Source organism: Anas acuta, chromosome 10 (assembly GCF_963932015.1).
Source record: "Anas acuta chromosome 10, bAnaAcu1.1, whole genome shotgun sequence".
Taxonomy (NCBI): Eukaryota; Metazoa; Chordata; class Aves; order Anseriformes; family Anatidae; genus Anas; species Anas acuta.
In genome coordinates, this window is record NC_088988.1 from 14,176,542 (window position 1) to 14,201,513 (window position 24,972).

General features: G+C 43.1%; 1 protein-coding gene and 1 long non-coding RNA gene across 3 annotated transcripts in view; one reads left to right on the plus strand and one right to left on the minus strand.

The window, feature by feature from the left end:
- Window positions 1–6,031, minus strand: part of NFATC3 (nuclear factor of activated T cells 3) — a 66,189-nt gene extending 60,158 nt beyond the window's left edge. For both annotated transcript variants that reach the window (XM_068693607.1, XM_068693606.1), the window contains exon 1: window positions 5,792–6,031. In XM_068693607.1, coding sequence (XP_068549708.1) covers window positions 5,792–5,891 — 100 coding nt within the window. In that variant the 5' untranslated portion in view covers window positions 5,892–6,031. The remainder of the gene's footprint in view (window positions 1–5,791) is intronic.
- A 1,576-nt stretch (window positions 6,032–7,607) lies between these two features.
- LOC137861996 (uncharacterized) lies at window positions 7,608–9,880 on the plus strand. The gene is made up of 3 exons (XR_011099992.1): window positions 7,608–7,755; window positions 7,901–8,100; window positions 8,200–9,880. It is a non-coding gene; the product is annotated as an uncharacterized lncRNA (long non-coding RNA).
- The last annotated feature ends 15,092 nt before the right edge of the window (window positions 9,881–24,972 follow it).

Here is a 24,972-nt window from a genome sequence, read left to right on the forward strand (position 1 = left end):
CCAGACACCAAATCGTGAAAGTTATGAGATTAGATCAGGTGCAACTACCACAGCACATAGCAGAACTTTTTTTGGCTTTTGCCAAATGGCCTCTTCCTGGTCAAGCTTTACCCAAAGAGGCAATACTTCATTTTGCTAGCATAATATGAAAAACCACAACACATTTGAACATTATCATCTTAATCTGCGTTACTCTCAATGGCCAGGCAACGCTGAATTTGGTGACACCAGCTTTGACTTTAATACCTATCTCCCTCTGGTTCTTCCTCAGGCTCTCGACATCACCTTCAAGCCGTGCGGCTCTTGTCACAGACCCTCTATTTTTGGTCAGATGCAGCTGTTTGGTTTTCCCCCTGCCCTCCACCAGCAGATTATATAACCACAGCCTCTGCCTGATTTGCATCGTGTCCCTGCGCATCAGCCTTTTGCATGCACACAACAGCACTCACCAGCTTGTGAAATAAAATAGTGGCAGCAATTAAACTTCCCCGCAAGCAGCAGTTCCTACTGCGATACATTTGGTGCTCTGTCTATCATAAATAAAAAAGTATTTTTTGTTTTAAAGTGTCATTGATTTCTAGTGGAGGAAAAAAGAAAAAAACAGACTTGAACAACTTGTTCATTCATCCCTTTCTTGCACCAGCTGAACCAGGCCTTCCTCTACATGAGTTCTCTCGCACAGAGCAGACACCTACAGCTGTATTTATACGGGTGGCTCAAACTATTCACATAAGCCTCAGAGATACCATCTTGTGCAAAGACTCGCTCTCCTACCCATTTATGCAGACAAATGAACCTAAACAGAGTAAGATGACTTCAGGCAAGCAATACAGGTGTGCAAGCTGATCTCTTAAAAAGCCTTCAAAAGGCTACGTCCCACAGGCTGCCCCTTCCCAGCTAAGGCGAGGGATCTGTAGCAGTCTGGGATCAGAAGCAAGGGGCCACAGGCAGGATTTCCACCTTCAGCAGCCGTCCCTCAGCCCCGACCTGCAGTGCACAATGACTTGCCAACGTTCAGCCCTGCATCTTCCACCCAGCCCAGTTTTGAGACTTTCTTTCCTACCACAATGTGACTTTCTTAGCATTACCCACCCTAACCATTACCTTAGGGAAAAGAACAAGAAGTTCAAGTGCACTGCAGGCTTCTATAAACATTTTAGCCTGGTTTCTACTCTCTAACAGCAGCCCCTGACAGCAAAGATGTCACAAATACACATTTAAGAAGTGAAAAATATTTTAGATATTAATGATTAAAGCAAAGCTATGAAGACTAGTATTACGGTGCTGTTTCAGTACAAGTCATCAGCTGTAAGATTTTTTAGTACATAACTGAATTAAATGACAGATAGAGTGCCAACTTTTGCTGCAGAGATCTCTGCCTAGCTGCTGAGGAAAGTTCAGACATTGCTCCTGAGCACTCAGCACACCAGCAGCGGGCACCTGCTGAGCAGCCCAAGGAGCTCCGGGATGCTTGTAGGGAAAGAAGGGCAAAGAGGGAAGGCTTTGAAAGGAAGTAGCAGGTATTGCTTTGTCAGTCACAATTGCCAAACGAGCATTTCATTCTTGGTATTCAGAAACAGCTTTGAACCAGTACACTACTGGCTCTAAGCTACAGGGAAAAGAAAAGAAAAGAAAAAAAGTAGAACAAAAGTATACAAGTTTCCAAATAAACTAAAAAGCCAAATCCAGATAAACCAGAGCAGGGCTCCAGCTCACAAAGACATTCTGAACTGTCACTAAATCCATCACCAAACTGGGATATCAAAACCAAACAAACCCAAGCAAGCAAAACCAATAACCCACAACTATTTTTTTTTTCAGGATGTAAGAGAGATTGTGGGAAATAATGCACCAGTAACAAGATAACTGCACAGCATTAGCTAACCAAATATTAAGTCACAGAAAATATGGAGAACCCTTTCTCAGTTTATTTCGTAGCTTCCAAAAAACAGCTATTATGGACAAAAACTCCAAGGAAGATAGCTTTTATTCTCATAGTAAAAATGTATCAGTACTTTTAAAATATTTGTATTATGGGAAAGGAAACAAAAAACAACCAAGGATGACTATATACATTGAAAGCTAAAAGGTATTATGGAATTGTCTTCCTCCACTTCATAATTCAACAGCGAAAAGTTGGGGGTTAGGGTGGGCATATTGCTCTGCTCTCCTGGGTAACAAACCCTTTCGCTTTCGGAAGGCTTCTGCAGAAATAACAGGCCCATTTTTGACAGGATTCAGAACAGAAGCATCAACAACTCAGCTGTCACAATTTCCTAAGCAATTAAATAATTCATCTGCTGGATATTGACAGTCTCTAAGTCAGTCCTCATTTCACATATTGAATAAATAATAATCTGGGATGTTACAGAACTTCACCAGATCTGGAATTCCCAGCTCAGTACCACATACTCCAAGTTCTTCAAAGTCCCTTCCCTTGTAAAAACACCTTTTTTGATAACAAAAGATAAACCTTGAAAATAAAAAATCAGCTGAAGAAGCAAACCATAGCAACTTGTACTTGCTCCCTTCTGCACTCGTCATTTTTCAATGCTAGATTGCAATTTTTACTATACCTCAACCTCAACAGGGTTTGTAACAGCAGCACCTAGCCCATTATGCAGTTTACTTGATTAATGCCTTATCATTCTAAATTCAAACTTCCCAAGCTTACAGTTAATAGTATTGCAAACTGAGCGGTAGAAGGGGTGGGGGCATCAAAAAAAAACAGTATTCAAATTCTGCTAGTCGAGTGTTACATATTCAAATCTCAAAAATCTCTAATTAAAAAGACCAAACGTGGTGGCACCTCAAATATGTTGACCAACAAAGGCAGTTACATGGCAACCTCTTTTACTGGAGTGCACAGGACCAACAATACCGTAATCCAAATGCCTACTTCAGCATCCCAAAGGCAACTGATACTGGGTGGCAAGATGCAGTCAGATGCTGCCCCAACTAACAAAATAGTTTTGCAAGGAAGAGCACAACAAAGGGCCTTGGTTCACCTCAGGGCACTCGAGGCCTGCAGTGTTTTGTCAGCAGACGAAGCTGACCTGCACCTAGAGCCCAGAACCACCTGCTCTGAGCACTGAACACTGCAAGATAAAAGCGATCTTGGGGACAAGGACACTGAAACACCAGGGGAGATTTGGCAGAAGGTGCTCAGTGCCTAACCTCCACTTACAAGTATCTGAAGCACTTCTGAACCCAAGCAAATGCCCATGTCAGGACACGAGGTATATGAAGTGGGCAATCCCCCTGATTTTAACCAAAGAACACAGCAGACTGCAGTACTAGGCCACAGCCTCTCAAGTGCCTTAGAGCTATCTTTCATGCATTCCCCTCAGCAGCAAGAGCTACAATTTTCAGATCTAGCGCACAAGCTCCACTGCAGAACGGTCGTCTCAATCTCTGCCACTGAGCACAAAGCCAAGCCCTTTAGTTCCACCATCCTGCAAGCCCCCGGGAGTGTTTTATGCGTTAGCTCAGAATACAGCCTGGTTTAATTTCTCATATTGACCTTTTCACGTCACAAAAAACGGCAACTGCAGCCTGTGTCTAGCATTTTCTCAATCACTCAGAAGTAATAATAATAAAAAAAAAAAAACAAAAAACACACACATTAAATGAATGAATAGCTCACGTTTTTTGATTTTGGTTAAAAAGTCACAAATTAAGATATATAATTATTTATGTACCCATATGGAAGAATTAAATCCTCACAATACTGCAGTAGTCTCAGCATAAAAGAAAGCATTAACTTAGATTTCCGTGCTATTTGCACCAGAACTCAGTACCAGACACTTCTTTCATGAAGATGCCGATCCCAAACGCCTCGGGAGATGAGCATGAGGCACAAGAACTTTCCAAGTGTTCATAATCACAGAAAACTTGGCAATTTAAGTATTATTTATTTCAAATTAAGTACCTTCCCCTGTCACCTACACACTTTATTATCACTACATATTAGGAGAAAAAAAACCCTCACCCTTACTTTGCTGCACAACTGACAATATCATTGAAGCGAGTGACATGGGATTACGAAACACGTGCTTTAAGGAGATGCAACAACTTCTGTTCGACTAATATACTTGGACAAGGGGGAAAGGGAAAGTATACGACTTCCAACTAGGGTCCTCTCTTACGAGGAATCTAGCTCTGGATCCACAGGCAGACCTGACAGCTAAGCTGTGGCAATGCCAAGAGGCAGAGGCCTTTTTGTAACCCCTCCGCCTCAGGACCACGTCTGGGGCACAGACCAGCCACCCCCAGCACGTCACCAAGCTGTCGAGTTCCTGAGTAGGGGACGCAGATCAGAGAATCCCAGAATGGCTGAGGCTGGAAGGGACCTCTGGAGATCATCTGGTCCAACCCCCTGCCAAGCATTTCTCACTGAAAGCCACGGCAAATGAATCTGTTCGTCGTCTGAATATCGCATTTTCAAATTTGCCTTAAAAACAGTTGTAAATTATCAAGCATGGAAGTTTCGCTCTCTTTGTAAAGTAATATCTGAGCCACTGGTTAAGGAATGCTACCAAAATACAAGTACTATAAAAGCGTCCAGTTTTCTGTACTCATTTTCTCATTCTCATCTACCATTGACTGAGTAACATAGTTTAGATTATTAGTTTAACATGAAAAGAAAAGCAAACAGAAATTGGGACGTCACCATTATTTTTGTTGTAATTTATTAACACTCCCCATTGTTTCCCGTTTGACTTGAACGCATCCTGTTCATCGGGTGCTACAACGCGTTTGTTTTGGCTAGCAGAACTCAGGCCCCCTTCCCAAAAGCACCATCTGCTTTTTACTATTCCTGTCTACTCCACCAAGCTGGAAAATAAGGGAGGAAAATCCCCCCCTTTGTTGGAGCAATCTGTAAGCTAAAACTCCGCATCAAAAAAGTTGGAGGCTGGGGTTGTTTTTATAGCAACTCTTCCCCAGCGTTCGCGCTGGACTCTACACAGAGCGTATTGATGAATTTTTTTCCTGATCAACTTCTGCAGACCAGCAAGCGAGCGCACACAACAACATGGCTGCACCATCTCGCCCGGCTCCAGCTGCGTTTCAGACCTATCTTGCCATCTCACCGGGCAGGCTCGGGACGGCGCGTTACCAGCCAGCACTTATTTCAAGTAGGTCACAAAAGAGGCGCAGAGCCGGCCAAGTCCAGCGCAGCCACACGCCGCACAGCTGGCTCTCCTTCATCCCCTGCACGACAACTTGGGGGGAATTCGTGCGCTGGGCGCTGCTCGAGGAAACGAGAGGGGCTTTTAAAGGGGATCCAGGCTGCAGGGGCGCCCCACAGCCGGGCAGCAGTGCCACCAAACCCTGCAGGGGGGTCCCCGGGCCCCAAACCCTGCACCTCAGCACGCCCCCACATCGCGATCTGGGCTCCCCGGGCGGCGCAGGGCGAAGTTTTGGGGTTTATTTCTGTGAGTCTTTTAAAACTTTTTTTTTTTTGCTTTTCCCCCAAGAAACCGGCGGCGGCGCCCCCTCGGCCTCCCGCCGGCGAGGGGCGGGGAGCGGCGCCGTGAGGCGGCTGCGGCCCCTCAGGGCGGGCGGGACGGCGCCGCTCCCCCCAGACCCCCCGTTACCTCCCCCAAAACCCCCCAAAACCCCCGGAACCCCCCCAAATCTCCCCGATACCCCCCTAAGTGCCCCCACAACCCCCCCGCTGCCCCCCTCGTTGCTCCCCCAGCCTCGCCGTGAGGAGAACGCGACCCCCCCCCCCCCCGTCCCGTCCCGGTCCCGTCCCGGGGTCCCCTCCCGGCCCCGCGGAGCGCACCTGCAGGCCCCAGCGGCGGCCCGGGGCCGGGCTGCCCGTCCTCGCCGAAGATGAGCCTGAAGTCGAACTCGTCGCTGGCGCCGCAGTTTGCCGTAGTCATGGGGTTGGCCGGCGGGGCGAAGCGAAGCGAGACCCCCCCGGCAACCCCGGGCCGGGCTGCGCTGGGCCGCCGCCGCCGCTCAGGGCCGCCTCATAGCAGCGGGCGGCGCCGCGGGCTGAGGGACGGCGGCGGGCGGCGGGGCGGGGGGGCTCCGGCTGTCAATCAGCGCGGGGAGCGCCCGCTATTGGCCGCGCCCGGGGAAGCCCCGCCCCCCTCCGGCCAGGACACGCCCCTCTGTTAGGAGTCGCCCCCCCTCCTCCCTCAGCGCTCGGGTTCTGTCTCGCGCGGGGTTTGGACCCGTGACGCCGCGCGGCCCCGCCCGGCCGCGGGGGCTGCTGGGGGTTGTAGTTCGCAGGGAGGCACCGCCCAAGGGGAGCGCGTAAAGGGGCGGGGCGGGGCGCGCCACGTGGCGGCGCGAGAGCGCGCCCGGCGGGCACGGGGCTGGGGCGCGCCGCGAGGGAGGGGGCGAGGGGAGCAGGGGCTGGGGGGGTGCTCCTGGGGATGGGCACAGGTCTGGGGGGCAGCGCCTCGTGGGACGGATTGCTCAGTGCATCCATAACTGAGCCCGTCGCTGTGCACAGCGCTGAGCGCGTTGGTGCTCGCGGGGATGCAGGTGTGCAGGTGTGGCGGCCCCATGTGTGTGAGCCAGGTGCGCCTGTAGGTCAGCAAAGGTGATGAGAACAGAGCTTGGAGCCAGTGTAGGGTCCTGGGTCTGGGTGAATTGTAAGGGCCCAGTTAATGCCATCTGTCTGCACGCTCATAAAGAAGCTCGGTAATCTGTGCTGAAGAAGCCCTGCCTGAACAAAAAGCCCCTTAGAGATTTCATGGAAGCAGCAAGCATCGTGCTTAAAAATAAAACTGAAAAATCTCTGCAGGCCTTGGCAAGGGAGGAGCCCATCTATCTGAGGATGGGCTGCTCCATGTGGCGCAGAGTACAAAGCTGCTGGGGGTTTGCCTTTCCCTTAATCCTCTAATGCGCCATCCCTTCTGCTGTCACTTCCCATGCACCACAAGCTGTTTCTGTACATAAAACCCATGGGCAACTGCAGCTACTGCTCCTGCAGTGCTTAAACTGAAGGCTGATGCTCCTCCTAGGGGAGCCCACTCCCTCTCCTAAAGGAAGCCCAAACCTTCTTTACGAGCCCTTGGTCTGTTGCCTCTTTTATACCTCTAAATCCAAGGTCATGGAGCAAGACAAGCTGGAAAAGAATGTGTAATTGGATTAACCAAGGCTTAAAAAAAGCCCTCGTGCCTTCATTCTTGAATGAAAACAGGTCTTTGAGAAATGTTTCAGGATAACAGATAATTTTTGACTTAAAAGTTTGGGGTAATCTTTCTGATTTTCAAAGCAGATAAATTAGAATTCATCTTATTGTTAAATAATGGTTGTGTCAGGTTACAGCAGGTGGAGTAACTGTAGTACTTTCCTGTTCTGCTACACCAGCACGTAATTCATTATGCATGTCCCTGGAGTAAAATACAACCAAATTTGTTTTTGCATAAGGGGGTATGTGAGCACAACAAGCATTGATCCCGTTTCTTTGATGAGATGCTCTGAGTATAATTCTAATCAGCAGGCTAAGCTAAAAATGTACACTATTGCTCCTTTCCTCTGACTGTAAAACAAATCTTTTCTCCCTTGTTTGAGACAGATACTCACTCAGAAAGCTATGATACCTGCGGGTCATTGGGGAGTGGTTCCAGTCCTACTTATAGCTGTTGGTAAAAAGGAGAAAAGACCACATACCCTGAAATAAAATAGAGCAATCGGTTATCTCGTGGCCATCTAGCTAACAGAAAGGATTTACAGAATTTGTAGGAAGTAAGGCAGTAACCTTCATAAGGCTTTTTCCTTCAAAATCAGGTATATCCAACTCTTTGAATTCAAAATTACTGTTTCTTGCCAGTGATACCCTCCTTCCTTTGTCTTTTCTTCACCATATTTCTTCACTCTACTTTGTCCTGCTGCACCAAAATCCACGTCCTTCCTGCGCTGAATTTGTAAAAAGAAAAACCCCTTCAACCCCCTTCCATGGAGCTGAGGAGTAATTGGGGCGTGACGGAGAGCGAGTTGGCAGAGGCCCTCAAAAGAGTGACGTGGGTTTACATCAATTTCCAGGGACTTAGGTCAACCTCTGCGCTTGAGGTCCACAGCGTGGATGGCTGATTTGGCATTAGCTTGCTACCGCTGACTGCTGAACCAGCGGTGGTAACGAGGGCAGCGTTATTTCGCTTGTGTTTTTGTGAGGGGGTGCTTTTGTTTATTCATCTAATATCTGTAGGTGGTTTCTGTCCTTGCTGCTTTTAGGCTGTGTTATTGCATCCAGATGGGGATACACCTTGATCTGGTCAGAAGCTGGAGTTACTGCGTGTGCCTCGAGAAGGAACGAACACGCTTCCTGTGGTATTTGAATCCTTTCCAAACTGGGGCTATTTTCTAGGCGTGTTGTGACTCTCGGCTCCAAAAACCTGAGGGCTGCGTTGTGCCGTGTTTTATTTTCCACACATCATCCTATGCTGGATAGCAAGGAATTCTGGAGCTGCAGCCACATCCCAAGATCTGTATTTGTCTTGGAGAAACAGGGATTCCTCCCCCCCTTCCTACGGGCAGCAAATCAAACCCAGCTGTGCAATTGTAGCCAGAATAGGCTTTGGAAGAAGCATGGTCAGGCATTCGTTCTGCATGATTCAATAAACCAAACAGACTCGAATTAAGAATATAATGCACAAGGTTGTATTTCAGATGCTTGATCTCGTTCCCTTTCGTGGTTGAATCTGGACCTGTTTAGAAGCCACACACACCAGCGTGGCATAGAAAGGGCAGATGAGAAAGCACAGAGAAAGACTTCTGGAATCAGCAGATAGTGTTCTTTGGCTGCGTCGACGGTTATGCTTTTTACAGCTACTATTGAAAAAAAGCATGAGTGCAGAAAGATTTTTTTTTTTTACTGTTGCAAATATATCCTTAGACACTTGCACTCATTTGCAAATGGCATAAAAACAAAATATCACAGCTTTTATTTCTCTCACAGCTAACAAGTCAAATCAATTTTTTAAGCATGCAGAACCATGTTACGTAGGAGACGGATACTATTTCAGCATAGAGGCAGTGTTTGGGGAAGTTAAATTCAGCAGTCATATAGAAAAGGGGCTTGCATTCTGCACACAAGGTCATAGGTTATTTATATTTAATATGTGACATCTGGCATTTAAATAATTTCCTTGGCTAATTACCAGTGCCTGGGTGAAATGTGAAACTTCTGCCATTGGGGAATTAAAAGGAAAACAAAAACAAAAGTAGATTGCAGAGCGCTGGAAAGTTTTGTAGGAAAATTAGGAGTTGTCCTAATTCAGGCATCAGAATACATGGTAAGAGAAAATGGAGTAAAAGGGAGTAATTTGACTGAACTTTGATAAATTTTAAGATTTCTGGGAAAATTTGCAGCCATCCTTTTCAGACTCACCATGCCACGACTGTTCAGTTGCAACACTCCTATCTAGATCTCGTGCTCAGCATTTGATCAATGGGGCATTTGTAATAACAAGATCACGAAGTGAAAAAAAAAAAAAAGGTTGCCTACAAGGTGTGTGTTGACAAAAACACACCTACATAAAAATTTAATGAGGTCATAGAGTCTCATTTAACCATTTTACAGGTTTCCCCGGGAAGTTTCACTGCCCCCCTAAACTTCCTGCAGCCTTATTAGTACATTTCAGTAGATTTTTCTTCAATATGTATTTTACATTAAACAATCAATGCTTTGCTTTATTGTTTGTTTAACACTCTGCCATGTAAAGCAGACATTACTTCATAAAGTTTGTTGCTGCTATATATTTCCATAGTTTTACACAGCGGGGTGGAATCCCCCCATTTGGAAGTTACCATCACACATTAAAAAGAGCCGAGGGTCTGGAAACCTGGCACCTAGTTGCATTGCTCTCTCTGCAGAACTTCTATTCGTAGCATTTTGCTCTCAGATCATCAAGTGAAAGCCAAATAAAATTATCAGCTGTGTTATTACTTACTGGTATCAATATATAAGGACACTCCAGGCACAGGTATTTGCTTCCGAAGAGATTGCTTTTATAGATACCTTAGAGTCTTATTACAAAGCCTGCAGTGGTTTGTTGGTGAAATCAGATGACAACTGAGATTGCTACCGGAACAAGAACAAACTCCTTTAATGCACAGTGATGTTTGCATAAGATAAATATTTGTGGAAACACGAATGAGGTTTCATAAAAGCTCTTAGGCTTGATACAAAGTCTAAGGGGGCATTTTAGTTACTTTTGCATATTTTAACTTTCATTTTTGAAGGTTTGCTACCAGCAGAAGGTAAGGACTGGGACATAGAAAACAAGTGTTCAGTTCCAAGCTTCCAGTTTCTTAGAGGCTAACTTTCAGACTTTCCCAAAGGGCATAATTAATTTGCTTGTTATGTAGTCATCTAAAACACTGCTGTTGCTTCCCTCTAAGGTGATGATAATACAGATTTTGTTGTCTCTTTTTTTTTTTTTTAACTTAGATAGCACATGCCTCTTCATTAGGACTCCAAAGTTTGGAATTTTCTTAAACATTGCTTGAGCAACCAAGCAGCCTAACTGTGGGTGATTTGGGCTGGTATTTCTCTTTGTGCTGGAAAAGGAGAAGCATCACACGACTATCACAGGAAAATGGAACCCGTCTCTGAGCCTCTTGCTAGTTTTCTAGGATCTCTACAGAATATGATAATCCTATGATATGGCTCTGTTTTTGTTCACGTGTACTGCCTGTATGAATCCTGATGGGCTCATTCTTCAGTGAGAGACTCAGCCTTGTGCAAATCACTTTTGTCCTTGACTCAGGTCAGCCTAAGCCAACATAAAACAATAGGCTCTAGTGCCGCGGAACGCTTGAAAGGCTCCTTGGTAGTTTGGATTTTGGACTGCTACCTTTTCTCTTTGTGGAACTGGATCCATTTTGCAGTCGTCAGATCACATATGCTCACACCACTTGTTTGGTCTGTTCCTAACGAGCTTTGTGACCCAGTGTCTTAATTTGGATACAACAGCTTTCAGCTGAGAGGCAACAGGTGTTGAACACGACTGCCATGTCCCAGCTGTGGCAGGTGCTTGTGTGTCTTTTGTACTGCGATCCATTCCAGTATGAAGTCGAGCAGCCCAGCCAGGTGGTTTACATTTAGTTTTTGCTTTGCATTAGAATAAAAGTAGAACTGGCATCGTCATCAAGAGTTTTCATTAACTGCTCCTGCCCCTCAGTTTTGAGTTGATTGAGTTTCTGCCTGGCTTGCTGTCCAGATTGCATAGAAGAGGGTTGATGCTTCTTTGACCGAGCAAGAGCTGGGAGGTTTAACTATTTGATTTGGTCACAGAATCAATCCTCACTACAGCCAGTTATCTGACACCATGCTGCTGGCCCTGGTCCTTATCTTTCTACCCTAACCCCTTCCCAGGCATAGGCTTTGCTGGGTCCTCTGGCTCCTTTTATGCAAGACTGAACTGTGAGATAAAGGTACTGCTATTAAAAATGTATGGGAAGCAGAAAAGTGAAAACTCAGAACTGATTAAATACTGCTTTAGTTTTCTTCCAAGCTGGAGAAGGAGCTGTTCAATTAACACTGTGATCACAGTCAGCTCTGGAAGGATATTACTTAGTAGATGTTCACACTTCTAATATTATTTTTTTGGGGGGCTGTATTTGCAGGTCCTATATATTTGTTTCTCAGATATGCATAAGCAATGGGCTAGCTGTTAATTTATATTGAACAAAACAACTGAGTTTCAATGAATGCTCAAATAAAATGGATTTCTAACACGTATTCAAACTAGAGATCTTATCCCAAGGATTTATGTCATCTAGTCAGCAAGCAAAAACAAATTATATAATCATTCTTTTTGCTTTTATCAAAAAGGCCATAAACGTGTGAATATGCAGGCTGAGTTCACTGAGCATGTCACAAATCATCTGTCAGCAAATGCAAAATGTTTGACCTACTGCATACTCCTTCGCTGGCCAGGGCCTGGTGCTCCTATACATTAAGAAGGAATAATACCAATACGCCACAAGGAGGTAACTAGTAATAAGCTACAGAACAAATATTTTCAGATTAGGAAAACTGGTAAGAGAACATGTTAAACTTGTTAAATTTGACATTATGACAGTAATAGAATGGGTAAATAATTCTATTCTAGGTTTTAGCTAGAAACAACATAGTAGTTGCATCTAGAATGGTAGTAACAACTGGGAAACAGAGAAGGTAACCCAATGGGAAAGTCATCTCCATGAAAAAACAAACACAAGTAATTGGTAATAAGTAGGTTAAGATCCATAAATGAAAGGCACTATATCAAAATTAAAAGCTACCTCAGGAGAAAGTAAATGGAAGTCAAAAAAAGAATACTAGAAAACCTCTACATACTATTTATGTTACATCCATGAGGGAGCAGCAGCACAGCAAAATGTTTTGGCCTTCACAAATAATGTTCCCTAAAGACAAGAGGGCGATGGAGTTTGTTAAGAATGCTGGGCTGACACCACCAAATAAAAGAACAAAACTCACTGTTCAAGCAGTAAATTATAAATGAACCTGGGCCTTACACTGGGTCCTCCAGTGATGTTTGCTCCATAGCAGGAAGACCAGCATTTGCTATAGTGGTACCAGATATGGAGATGTCTCTGTTATATTGTAGCTGCTGAACTAGTGGTTGGAAACAGATTCTGGCCTGAGTGGATTTGATACAGCTTCAACCAATAACGTGGAGATGAAAAGATGCCATGTACTTCTGCAAGCCATCTTCAAAGGCTTTTCTACAGATGGAAGATTAACACAAACCAGAGTTGAAGCAAGGCCTGCTATGAAACATATATCTGGAGGAAAAAGAATGCAAAACCCGTGAAGATCAAAAAAAGCTCAGACCTATTGCATGGCAGAGTAGAGTGGTCTTTGATAAGGACACAATGAGGTTAAAAATAATTTAGCCTTTGCTAAACTTAAGAGAACGGGGGGAAAATCAGGAAAAGAACATTTAAGATTAACATTTGAGGAAAAATGTAAAAAAAAAAAAAAGAAAAAAAAAAGAAAAAAAAAAACAGCAAGAAAGATACTCCATCAGGGAATTCATCTTATTAGAAAAAAAAAAAAAAAGCTTTAAAATCATTGTTTTGCCACTTTTGTCTCTCCTCTTGCTCTTTGTATTTTTACAGAATAAGAGCCAAGTAAAACATCAAAAGATGGATAATTTTTCTATCTAAAATATCTACTGCTAATATGCAATCTACCTTTTATCCTATTGTAAACAAAGAAAATAGGCAGACAGTAGATACAAGGATTTTAAGGCAATGTTAGAAAGCTATGGATAAAGATTCTGGAAAAGGAAGATGTTGGAAGAGGACAGTAATGTAAGGAGATGAGTAAATGCACATGTGTGTTCGCACTGCTGAGTGCCCACTGCAGAACCACAGCATATAAATGAATCAAAATAGGTGCCATTTATATAGGCTTTCATCTGGTCGGCCATTCAGACAGCAGGAACAGAGGTAAAACCTGAAATTCAGCCTAAAGTCTAAGGTTGGACTACAAAGGAATGCTTTCAAAAGCTTACAGTAGTATGACTGCAAGCCTGTCCCTGTAAATAGATGTTTTCGGCACATCGGCTGGCCATAATAGATATTGGGACAGTGTCAGCCTACTTCCTGTTGAAATAAAACAACACATGTCCGTTCTCAAGCCTTGTTCTGAACAGTCCAAAATGGTTTCTGAAACATGCAGAGAAAAGGATTTTAATCAAAGGGAGGATCCTGAGGAATAACGTGTGTTTTAGCAGCAGCGTGCAGAGTAACAGTATGCTTTTGGTTAAGTTCCTCTTAGAGTAGGAGGCTATGGGTTGAAGCAGTTAAAGAAAATATCCCATAAATCCAGTTAAAAATAGAAACTAATTAACCCATAAAACCACCCAAAAAGACAGGTTTCCAAACAAAAGGATGGGACCGAGTTATTTTTGGAAAACATACTTCAGTATTTATAAACTAACATATAAAAGTATAAAATACAGGGAGGTGCTAGTCCCTCCTGCAAATCTCTTCATTAACTTACTAAGCCCTTTTGCTGAGCTAAATGTACTCACAGACAAGAAAAGGCGAAGCCTCTGGAATCTGCTAGTTAGTTTTCCATTTGAATTAAAACATACGCATCTTCTCCAGTTTTGCTCAATTAAAAAACAAGAAGCAATCAATCAGCCATGAAGCGGTTTCTGCTGGGCAGGGATTCAGCAGGAAGTAGTCAGCAGGACTGTATGTACCCACAATCACTGTAATGCATGACTTTTTTAGCATGTAGTGGCATTAAGCTGTCCTGATGGCTTTGAGATACTTTTGCTCAGCAGAAAAATGCTGAAGAGAGCAACAGCTGCCCTTCTTGGTGCTCTTCTGCAGGCAGCCTCTAATCCTCTGGGTTTATACAGTTGCTCGAGAACCATTAAAAGGAAAAGCCTTCTAAAACACCAGAGGCACCAAGTGGGAAACTGCTTGCACCGAGTTTTACCTGTATTAGGAAACTGTGTGTTTTGTGCTTATGAAATTTCTACAGTGGCACCTTCCAAAACCAGTCAATATATTAAAGATCTGTATCATGGAATACTGTCTCTCATTTATTATCACAAAGGGAGGGGTGTGTCTGCCACAGTATGACCATAAACTGGAAATGAATCTTTTTCCAGTCAAGACAGCACATGAAAGTTATTCGTCTAGCAGCTTCCAAAGTTGTAAACCCAGTTCAACTGGCTACCAGGCTCTGACTGTGCTTGGTACAAAACAATTGGTATGTACCAGTGAATCAGACAAAAGATCAAACTAAAAATAGTCTCAAAGTTGATATTTATATACATTCAGAGTCTTAAAAACAGTCTTACTGGATTTCTTTCTTTCTTTTTTTTTTTTTGTCATTGGGAATGCCCTAATAAATTATACCAAGATTGTTATAAAATTGATTGTAAAAGTTTAAAATTAAGCTTTAAAATGATTTAGAGTAGAAAACAATTGCAAGCCAAGAAATATTACTGTTGGAGTAAAACTTGAAAGAAATCCAAGCTTGTTAAGGCATAGAACCTCATACAGTATATGCAAGGAATGTTAACTCTTTCCTATAGCAGCCTTTTAGTCGGAAAATACATTTGATGAATCCTTGAAAATGAATTTAATCTGGGATTACAAATCTATTACAGTAAATCACATCAAACATTTGGTATTAATGTACAGTGTTCATGGTGTCCGTAACTTTGTGAGATACCTAAAATCCTTCTGTTAATTAAATGTAATATCAATTCACTATTTGAGGCTTTATGGTAGGAAACAGTAGCTACATGTGGTTTATACTGCAAAGAGAATCACAAATAAGAAAGATCCTAAAAGGAAAGGAATGATTGCCAGTAAACTGTACAAGACCAAAGGTTAAGTAACTCTCAGAACATGGGGTTACGGGTCAAAGTAGTTAAAGGGAAAATATCCCAGAAATACATTTGAGAAAATGAACTAATTAACCCATGAAATCACCAGAATGACAGGTCTTTAAACAAAAGAGTGGGAAGTATTTCTATTTGGGAAATCTATTTCAATATAACTGGCCCAAATATAACTCCAAAGTTATATTAAAATAGTGTAGGATTTAAATTTCCTTGTACCTAATCTCTCTGCACTTCTCAATAGTGTCTCAAACACTCAAGAAAAACATTATTTTTGAAGAGAAGTTTTATATTTTTTCTGCCTCAATGTAGGACATATTTCTACACCACCTTAAACCAACCTAATGCACAGCTGCCACAGCCTGCCTCTCCAGCAGCCCTTAGCTGCTCAGAGATTTGTGCTGATGTGAGCACTGCGCAGTAAGTCAGCTCAGGGATCTGAGCCAGTTAAAAACAGCTCTCCAAAGAAAGCAACTTTTTGTCTCAGTTCCCTGAATAGCTCATTATTTGGTAGCACGGCTGGCACAGGGGAGGGACCTCACCTCGCTCGGTTTCACTCAAGTTTGATATAAAGGGCTACAGAGAGAGCCCCTGGGACCATCAGCTGTCCAACACTCAGTGGCTAACCATCTGTGTACGAGCATCGTAGCCCACAAAATAGTGACTTAAACTATAATTAGCTTTAGGGTCCACGAATATGGCAGCTAGTAAATTAAACGGACAAAACTTCGCTAAATCTGATGCCTCTGACAAGGGAACGGTGACATCTTTCAGCTGGTAAGTCACAAATCACCCAGCATGACTTGTTCTAAGTTGTTAGTTGGAACCAAAGGTGCAGTGAGTTAGCTGCACCTCCCTGCTACGGGAAGGAGGGTTTACTGCTTGCTCTCCTTCATTTGGCCATCAGAGAATGGACTTAACTTGCTAAACCAGATGAAAAAGCCTCACTTAACTTTTGCTGTGTTAATTTTCTGCCCGAGGCAGTACAAGGTGGGAACAGGATCACTTTCTTGTGGAAGCAGCAGGTTTTTCTCAGCTCAGCTCAGCTCTGCCTACCGCCTTTGCCTGCGGGGCTGCGGATGCATGTCCTGGTCTGATTGCTGCTGGGTTGGTGAAGTGGCTGCCTCTCACAGCCACCTACACAGCTTACAGAAGCAAAGCAGTGAACACCCCTTCTGCAGCTGCAGTGAAAATCAGCCACGTTAGCTTAAAGAGCAGTTCTTCCTTAGCTCCCTCTGAACGCAGACCTGAAAACTGGAAAAAAGATGAAAAATCACACGGATCCTGTACCTTGGCCATGCCTTTGTCACCTCCGTTTTCCTCACCAACAACCCACCTGCCAAAACACATGTGAAAGGCTCTGCACATAGCCCCTTTCTGTTCCGTTCCTCCACTGCTGTGCCTTCTACACACCCTCTCCATAAAAAGCGTAATTTGTACCAAATGAACATGCCCACTTCCAAAAAAAGTCAGTAAGGTACTGATAAGGATGAACCTGCTGCTTCAATGTACATTTTAATTGCTTGCCCTGCTCCTCAGCATAGACAGAGAAAAGCAAAAGCTTTGAAAATGTTGGGGTAACTGCAGGTTGGATCAGAGAACAAACCGTGGAGAATGAATGGGGGGCAGCAAATGCACAAGCACAGGTTTCTGACCTACAAGACTTACAGGAAAAGCCAGCACAAGTCAGACAGAGTGCAGAAATCGCTGGAATCAGTTCAATTTGACCGTGTGCCAGAGCATACTCTAATCTAGGGAACAGAGCCAGACCTGACCCCATTTGCAGGACCTTTGTTGCCGTTTTAAACGTTTCTTTACTGTACCAGAAAACAAACCCAAGACGATATTAACTTAGTAATTAAACAATAATTAGCAGAAGAGGCAACGCTTTGATCTGCACCAGCTAGGCAGGCTGCCATTAATGCCAACTGGATATATTAAGTATAGATCTTTCTCTAACGACGTTTTAATCAATTGGAATGAATAAATGAATGTAGGCTACAAGATAAACTACAGCACCTATGTCTCAAAACCTTCTTATTTAATTCTTTTATACTTAAAATCAGCAACCTAGCCATTAAGGTCAGTTGCAGTTACAACAAATACTAGGAAATAAATTTAATATTAACGTCTGTTTGTACTTTGAGACTAATAAGAATATGGTGATATGGTGTTAGGCAATACCAGCTAAAGGGTTTCTTCCTTCTCACTGCACCTTAGGAGCACACCATCAGCTCACCTGTTTTGGCACAACCATTTGTCAGACCAGCCTGTGAGATAGGCCAAGGAACCAACCCAGCTTTATTCTTTATCTGAGGGGAGAGAGATTGATATAGTTAGGTAAGTTCCCTGATCCGATCCAAAGCGTGGCCCCACGCAAAGCTGTGTCAGCACAACCGTTCAGGGGTGGTGTAGTGGCTGCAATAAGCAATGCAGACCAAGGACATCTTCAGCCAGTGCTGATGCCAAACTCTGCGTCATGAAATGCAAGTACATGAGTGGTACTGGTAACCGTGCCTGCCTGTACGGGGCAATAGCAAAAGGCCCCCATACACTGCCAAGGCACAATGCCTGTAAAAGGGACCCAGAACAAGTTTATAAGTGAACAGATGCTATCTCAAGGGTAAGTGCTGCAAATGCATTCCTGTAGAGTGACTTTAGAAGAAAACCTGTGATGAGGCAGATCAACAGGGAGAGAAACTAGGAGAAATTAAGTCTGAAAAGTAACTACTGAGGTCTATTGCAAGTGATAAAACCAGGGCAATTGAACTATTTGCTATTGGATTTTCTCTTGTTAACCTTACTTAGTTTCACAGATATGAGTTACATTCAATAAAGAGAAAGATAATCACTTCAAAGGACCGTTGTTAGAAATAAATGATAAGCAATAGTAAATCATCAGGAAAAACAGACTGAAACCTGCTTGAAGTTCGTATTCCCTTTGAGAGAATCTTTAAAGCACTTGGACAACAACTCATCGATTTATCCCCTTCCCCACAATTCATACCAGTAACTCTGAAAACAATCTGTCCTCCAGGGATGATTGTTGTTCAAAGCCATGGCTCTGATAGATGTATTTTTTTTGTCTCAGATATAAGCAAGAGCTACAAAAGGTTAAAAATGTGGGTATAGTTCAGATAAACATCTAAAAGTTTGGATATTCATCTGAACACTTTCTGTCAGAAAAAGAAAAAAAAAAGTGCTGTACGTCTTATGAGAAATAGGCTTATTTGTGATGTTGTTGGCACTTTTATTTCTGTTCTCAGCTGGAATATGATGAAAGTAGTCAACTTCTCACATAGTGTTTTGTCTTCAGAAGTTGTGGGGAAAAAGTTCAATTCTAAAAAAAGATTACGGTGAGAATCTTGTCCTATGTAAACTAACTTTGTTTCTTGTTACTGAAAAAGACAAAGTTGGTAAAGTAAAATTTTGATGAAGACTGAGAAATTGCACATGGTTCAGAACCTTTATCAGGAGTCAACCTTAGTTAAAACAGCAAAAGGAAATTAAAAACAATATGGCTTAAATTGCAGCTCAGTCACTAATTCTATAATGTTTCCACTTCAGAGATGGTAAAATTGGCAGGCAGCAGCTCGAGAAGAAATCACTGTATCCATTTTATGTTCAACATGAAAGACAACTTCTGATTTTTAGGTACAATGCACTAATCCAAAATGCTTCTCCTAATTAACCTATAAACTAACTCTGACAACCACCAAGTTTGTTCAACTTTGCTTTGAAATGAAGCTTGACCATTTGAAGTTCATTGTAGGAGTAGGGTCTTAGCTATTGCCAGAGTAAAATTGTCTACAGTATATAAATTTCTTCCAAAAACTAAGTTTCATTTCCAAAATGCCTTAGGAATGTATCAGTCTTTCATTACAAGTCAGTGGGACGTAGTCTCCAATAACAGATCTGAAAATGGAACTTGAACTTTTAAATTATTCAGACTTGTTGATTTTTTGTGCTTTTTAAACCAACAACTATATGCGACGAGAATACACATTCATCTGGACAGGCCACGCTGTACACGTGTGCACAAATCTTCATGCTGAATCCAACAGGCTGCCCTGCCTCACCAGGGGCAGCTAGAGGAACACCGCATCGCTTCCATAATGGCAGCTCCCCCCTTTAACAGCTCACCTTTTTTTGTTGGAACATATGGGCATGGTTAATGCTTCCTTGGGCTTGCTGTCCTGGGAAGTCTAACGTCAAGGACATCCAAATCAACCAGGTAGTAAACATCTATAGGACACAGTCTGACAAATACTTCTCTTGTCAGCAGTGCTGACTTAAACCACCCTTGTTATAGGTTCCTCATTCCCCCAGAACAACTGTTCAGAAGGTTGCTGGAAGGGGGCATGGAGGGGAGCATGTTCTTAACCTGCATCAATTCCCTAATCCGTTTTACCCCAAAATGTCATAAAAGATTGTACTGCTGCAACTATGACAGTGATAGAGATCTGGGAAATGAATAGCTGGGGATTGAGGAACACTGACACCAGAAAAGGTGTTCATCAAACTACAGCAGCCAAGCTGATGGAACATAAAATGTTTCTGCTACTTATCTAGGCAGCCAATTAAAGGAGAATTCTTGGGAAGTAAAAAGGAATTAGTGAAAGATTGGCAGCAAAACTTGTCCTTTAAATAATAAAACTATTTCAAAATGAAACTGTGGGTTCCATTTAAACAGCCTGAGTAGAATTCAGTGTCTTGCTTGCAAATATGCAGAATCCCAGAATGGTTTGGGTTGGAAGGGACCTCAAAGCCCATCCAGTTCCAACCCCCTGCCATGGGCAGGGACACCTCCCACTAGACCAGGCTGCCCAAAGCCCCATCCGGCCTGGCCCTGAACACCTCCAGGGATGGGGCATCCACAGCTTCTCCGGGCAACCTGTGCCAGTGCCTCACCATCCTCAGAGTAAAGAATTTCTTTCTTTTATGTAATCTAAATCTACCCTCCTAGTTCAAAACCATCACCCTTATTCCTATCATCTGTATACTCCGGTTTTCTGTTTACAAATTCATAGTATAGACCATTTACTTAAAGTACCAAACTGGGCTTGTTTACACACAGCTTGTGTAGTAGAGTTCTTACTGAAGTTTCAAAAATTGTAAAGGGTCAGATCTCCCCATGCTGCATATTCAGAATTCCTAGGGAAATCTGATGCAGTTTTGTCTGTGCATGAGCTGCATGATGTTGTCCTTTTCTTCAAAACCAAAAACAAACAAACAAAAAACCTATCTATCTATAACTCAAGCTCTTTTTATGAGGACTAAGGAGATGCCCTCTCAAAAAGGATCACACACAGTTGAAATCACACTGTAATAAGCTCACTCTGCTTAGTCTTCAAGGGGGTCTCTCCTCCTCCCTCCCACCCCAGACGCTGTTGCAGTTGCATACAACATTTTTATGAACAAGCTTGTTGTTACTGACTCTTGCAGTTTATTGGAAAATTAGAAATTGAAATATGCAGACTATTTTATAACCACACATAAATTTACAGACTTCCAAGATCCAGTGTGTTTGCCTATTCCCAAACCAGATTACACAATACAGGCATTTGTAAGGGAAAATTCACAGACAGATTTTTAAAGGCTCTAAAACACTCAGAAAAGAACTGCTAAGCAGCTGCTCATTCCCCACTTTTATGAATACTGGACTGAATTATTACTCCATATAATACAGTACTTGTTTTGTCGTAAGGCAGGAGGTAATCCCTAAATCTTAGTCTGTTTATGGATCATTTTTGTCTCTCCAGTGATACTGACAGAGCCCGGTATATTTTCTGAAGGGCAGGGGGACTAGACTGAGTACCTTTCAGACTGACCAACCTATATGCTGTCAAAGAGATTCCAAAGAATATGCTTGTTTACGAAACAAGGGCATTTTTGTTTTGCTCCACCCCTCTCAAATCGTTCCCTTTAGAAATGACTCTTGGCAACTCTGCAAGCTTGTGTTTTGTTTTTTTTTTTTTTATTATTATTATTCTATAGACAAAAATATGGAGACAGGAGTCAGATAAAAACTAAAATACATAAATCCTTTTAAAGGAACTTCTATCTTATCTAGGCTTATTTTGATGTGGTAGGAATATGGAGACTGGAACCAACCGTACTTTTTTTTTTTTGCCAATCTGCACTAGAGCTTATGAGTGAATAATGTCATAAAGTTGATTTGCTTTCCCAAATACATGTTAAAAGATCCACAGATAACAACATCTAGTTTGTCTGTCACCTATCCCAGCAGCTCCAAGAAGTACCTGGATTCATCAGGAAGACATAAAGGTGTCTTGCGTGGAAGATGTCATCATCTTTTGAGTTTAAAAAATAATAGGTTCTCAGGAAGAGCATCAAAGATAATTGAAAAATGGTTAGCGTGGATCCTGGAACAAGTTTTCTTTCAATTCTTTCCGCTGAACCTTTGCCTCTCCTTACATTTTTCCATCCCTCATGCTCTTTGGGACCAGTCCAGTGTGGAGGATATCTCTGCAAACCTTGGCTTCGCTCACAGCCAAGTAAAGCAAAGGATCAAACTCGTTTGCCTGTCTAGAGCAATCAGAACTTCAAGTTTATCATTCAGAAATCATATGGACCATAAACTGAGTATTTAATTGGCCTCTTTTTTTGAAAGAACTCGTCTCACAAGTCATCTCGGGAACAGAGCATCTGTCTTCTCTGCCTGGATCAGAGAGGGAACAGAGAAGGAGCATTGCTGAACTTATAGACACAGTCAGACTTGTGCAGCTGATCTGTATTAAGAGGTGAACTCCCTCACACCGCCTGTAGTTGCCAGTCCTCTCAGATCTGCCCATCTGACTTCACATGGAGCCACTCCCTAACCTGGTTCTGTCAGAATAATCTGCTTTTCATGGCAAACGATCAGAGAGCCATCGGAAAGGAATGAAAGAAAAGTGTTCCTTTTTGTTGGCTCCTGTTACTCTGGGGACTGGACAAGGTTCTCACTGATAGTTGGTTACCATGGCTATTAATACCCTGAAACAAAGTGAATGAATGCCATGATTTAGCTAAAGAAGAAAGGAGCAAAATCTCACCTAGGGAAACCCTAGAAATATCATAGGGTTAGGTGACTGTATAGCAGTTTCTTTAAAGTGAGAAACTGATGACCATTTGGAAAAAAGTCTTTACATTTTAATGATCTGTAAAGTTCAGCCTCTGGCAGTTCTATTTTAAAAAATAATCTTTTACAATTAAAACCAGTTAACTCAGAAACTGCTGCAGGAAGAAAACCATGATTGCTTGTCCACATCGTGAATTGCCACAGCTTTTGTTTATTGCAGACTGACCCCCCAAAATACTAAATGCTGATATCTTACGTGTATACAGAATAGGCACAGCATCTGTTACACGGTCAAGAAACAACTCCGACTGCCTTACTGCCAGGAAAGACAACTCACTTTGTACAAGAATGCTATTTGTCTGTTAGCCATGCGAGTATCCACTTAGCTCCCATTACAGCTCATTTGTAGTTGCCAATATCTACCCTTTAAATACTTACAGCTGCCACTTCTGTGTTGAAAAAGTATCTATTTTCATCTTTTCATTTAGGAGTGAGACACTGGCCAAAGCATCTGGTAATGTGAACTGTGGGGCCCTGGAGAGCCCGGGAACTGCACAGCCCAGTTCAAAGTCATCCCGGATGAGAATGAGAGCGCTTCTGGTGGCTGTGGCCCTTGGTTATCAAAAATAATCCACCCAATAAGTGCACTATTTGGCTGGCTTGTTTCTAACCCGCAGCAGTTCCCCAGTCTAGTTAGCCAAACAGCTGTGCAAGTTGCACTTGCAGAACTGAGAGGGCGACGCGGGGGCAGGAAGAGGTGTCCGGGGTTACCTCTCTAGAATTGACTCCACCAGCCCTGGGTAACGCTGACTTGAGTGCGCTGTACTGAACCACAGGCAGGGGACTTCAGCCTAGAGAGGCACTAATCCAAACCTTTCCCAAAGCGCTAATTCCCTAAACAAACATTTACAAATGTGCTGTGGATTCAGTAGCTATTTCAAGATATTCCTTCTCAGGAAATCACAGGGGGAGGGCACAAAGAGAAAAAACACGGTGTTCAATTTTAGATTCTACACTTGGCTGAGTTGTTTGTCAGCTGCCATGATCTGTACAGCAGACTGGAAAGAAGCAATAACACATCTAGGGTTTAAATGACATGGTCTTGCCTAAAATCTCTTCCCTAAAATCACCATCTATCCTCAGAAATGGAGATTGCCATCACTCAGACTGCTGCCATGTGCATCACAGTGGACGTGTAGCCCACCAGAACTACAGCTATTTCACCGTCACAGAAAGCAGATACTGAGCCACCAAGTCCTCCCACTGCGACTGAGTGTGTACGCACGCTGTAGGCATTTTCAGAGCTCCAGCTGACACAGGCAGAAGCAGCCTCGCTATAAAGCAGCCACGTTAGCTGTAGCTGGCTAAACCCTTGCAGTGCATATTTCATTGCAGGGATGCATGACATCCTACAAAACGGAATAAATACTTGAGACGTTAGTCCGGCTCTGAAATCTGTTTGGGCCTAGCTGTTCTGCCAGTAGCCAGTCATCTTAGCTGGTATTTTAACAATACGACTTCAATTACATGGAAATAACATTCGTCAGAGCTGTTCTCAGGAATCACAGAACTCGCAGCGCAGACTGTTTCCCAAGGGGCAGTGCTCTTACTCAGCTCAGACTGTCACCGTGAGTTACGCTACCTGTAACAACAATTTGATGCAAAAAAATACAACTCTGATTTGATTAATTAGAACCCTGCACATAAATAAGACCTACAAATGCAAAGGTTAGCCTGCCAAGAGAGATTCTCTGGGCCTGAATCTAATGAGGCTGTACTGACCTTTCCTGGGTGACGAATGCTGATTTCAGCAGTCCCCATTTCCCCTTCTTAGGGACTTTCCTTTCTTGGGCACCCTTGCTTGACTAAGTGCCATTCTTGCTATTGTGTCGCTACAGTTACTTGTAGGGTTCCAGAGTGAATCAGACCAGGGAACTGATTCCCCTGAGAAATAAAAGCAAGCATAAGCAAGCATCTCTGCTGGCACAGTGGACGTGGCAAAGAGCAATGGAGGTTGCACTGAGAAGCAGAAAGCAAGAATTTGGTAAGGTAATTTGATATGAACCACAGCCTATTATGTGAGCCTTGAAAGCATACTATGCCTATGGTACCAAAGCAAATACAACTATAAGAGGATGAAAGCACCGGTGAGTCTGAATAGCTCAATGAAAGAGCTCAGAATGGGTGTCAAGTCAGCTTTCACAGTCCCTTGCCTTAGTTATAACTTTTTAAGAAAGAAAGTGTTTACATGTTTGAATTAAATCCTATAGCAGCTTATTTAGTAGCTTTGAGTGTCTCTGAGAAGTGTGTGTTGTTTCAGGAATAATTAGTCCCAGGAATACACTGGCAGCTCAGACACAGTGCCATGCCAGTACACCTGTGAGATTCAAGGACGGATGCCAACTCCCCTAACTGATGTTCCTTCAGTACTCCTTTTTGGCATCCCTCGGTTCATCTCCAATCTCCATAAAGTGTAATACATTTCAGGAGCAATCTCACGCAGTCCCCCTGAAGTACTGGATAGCAGTTCCTTCCTTTTAAGCA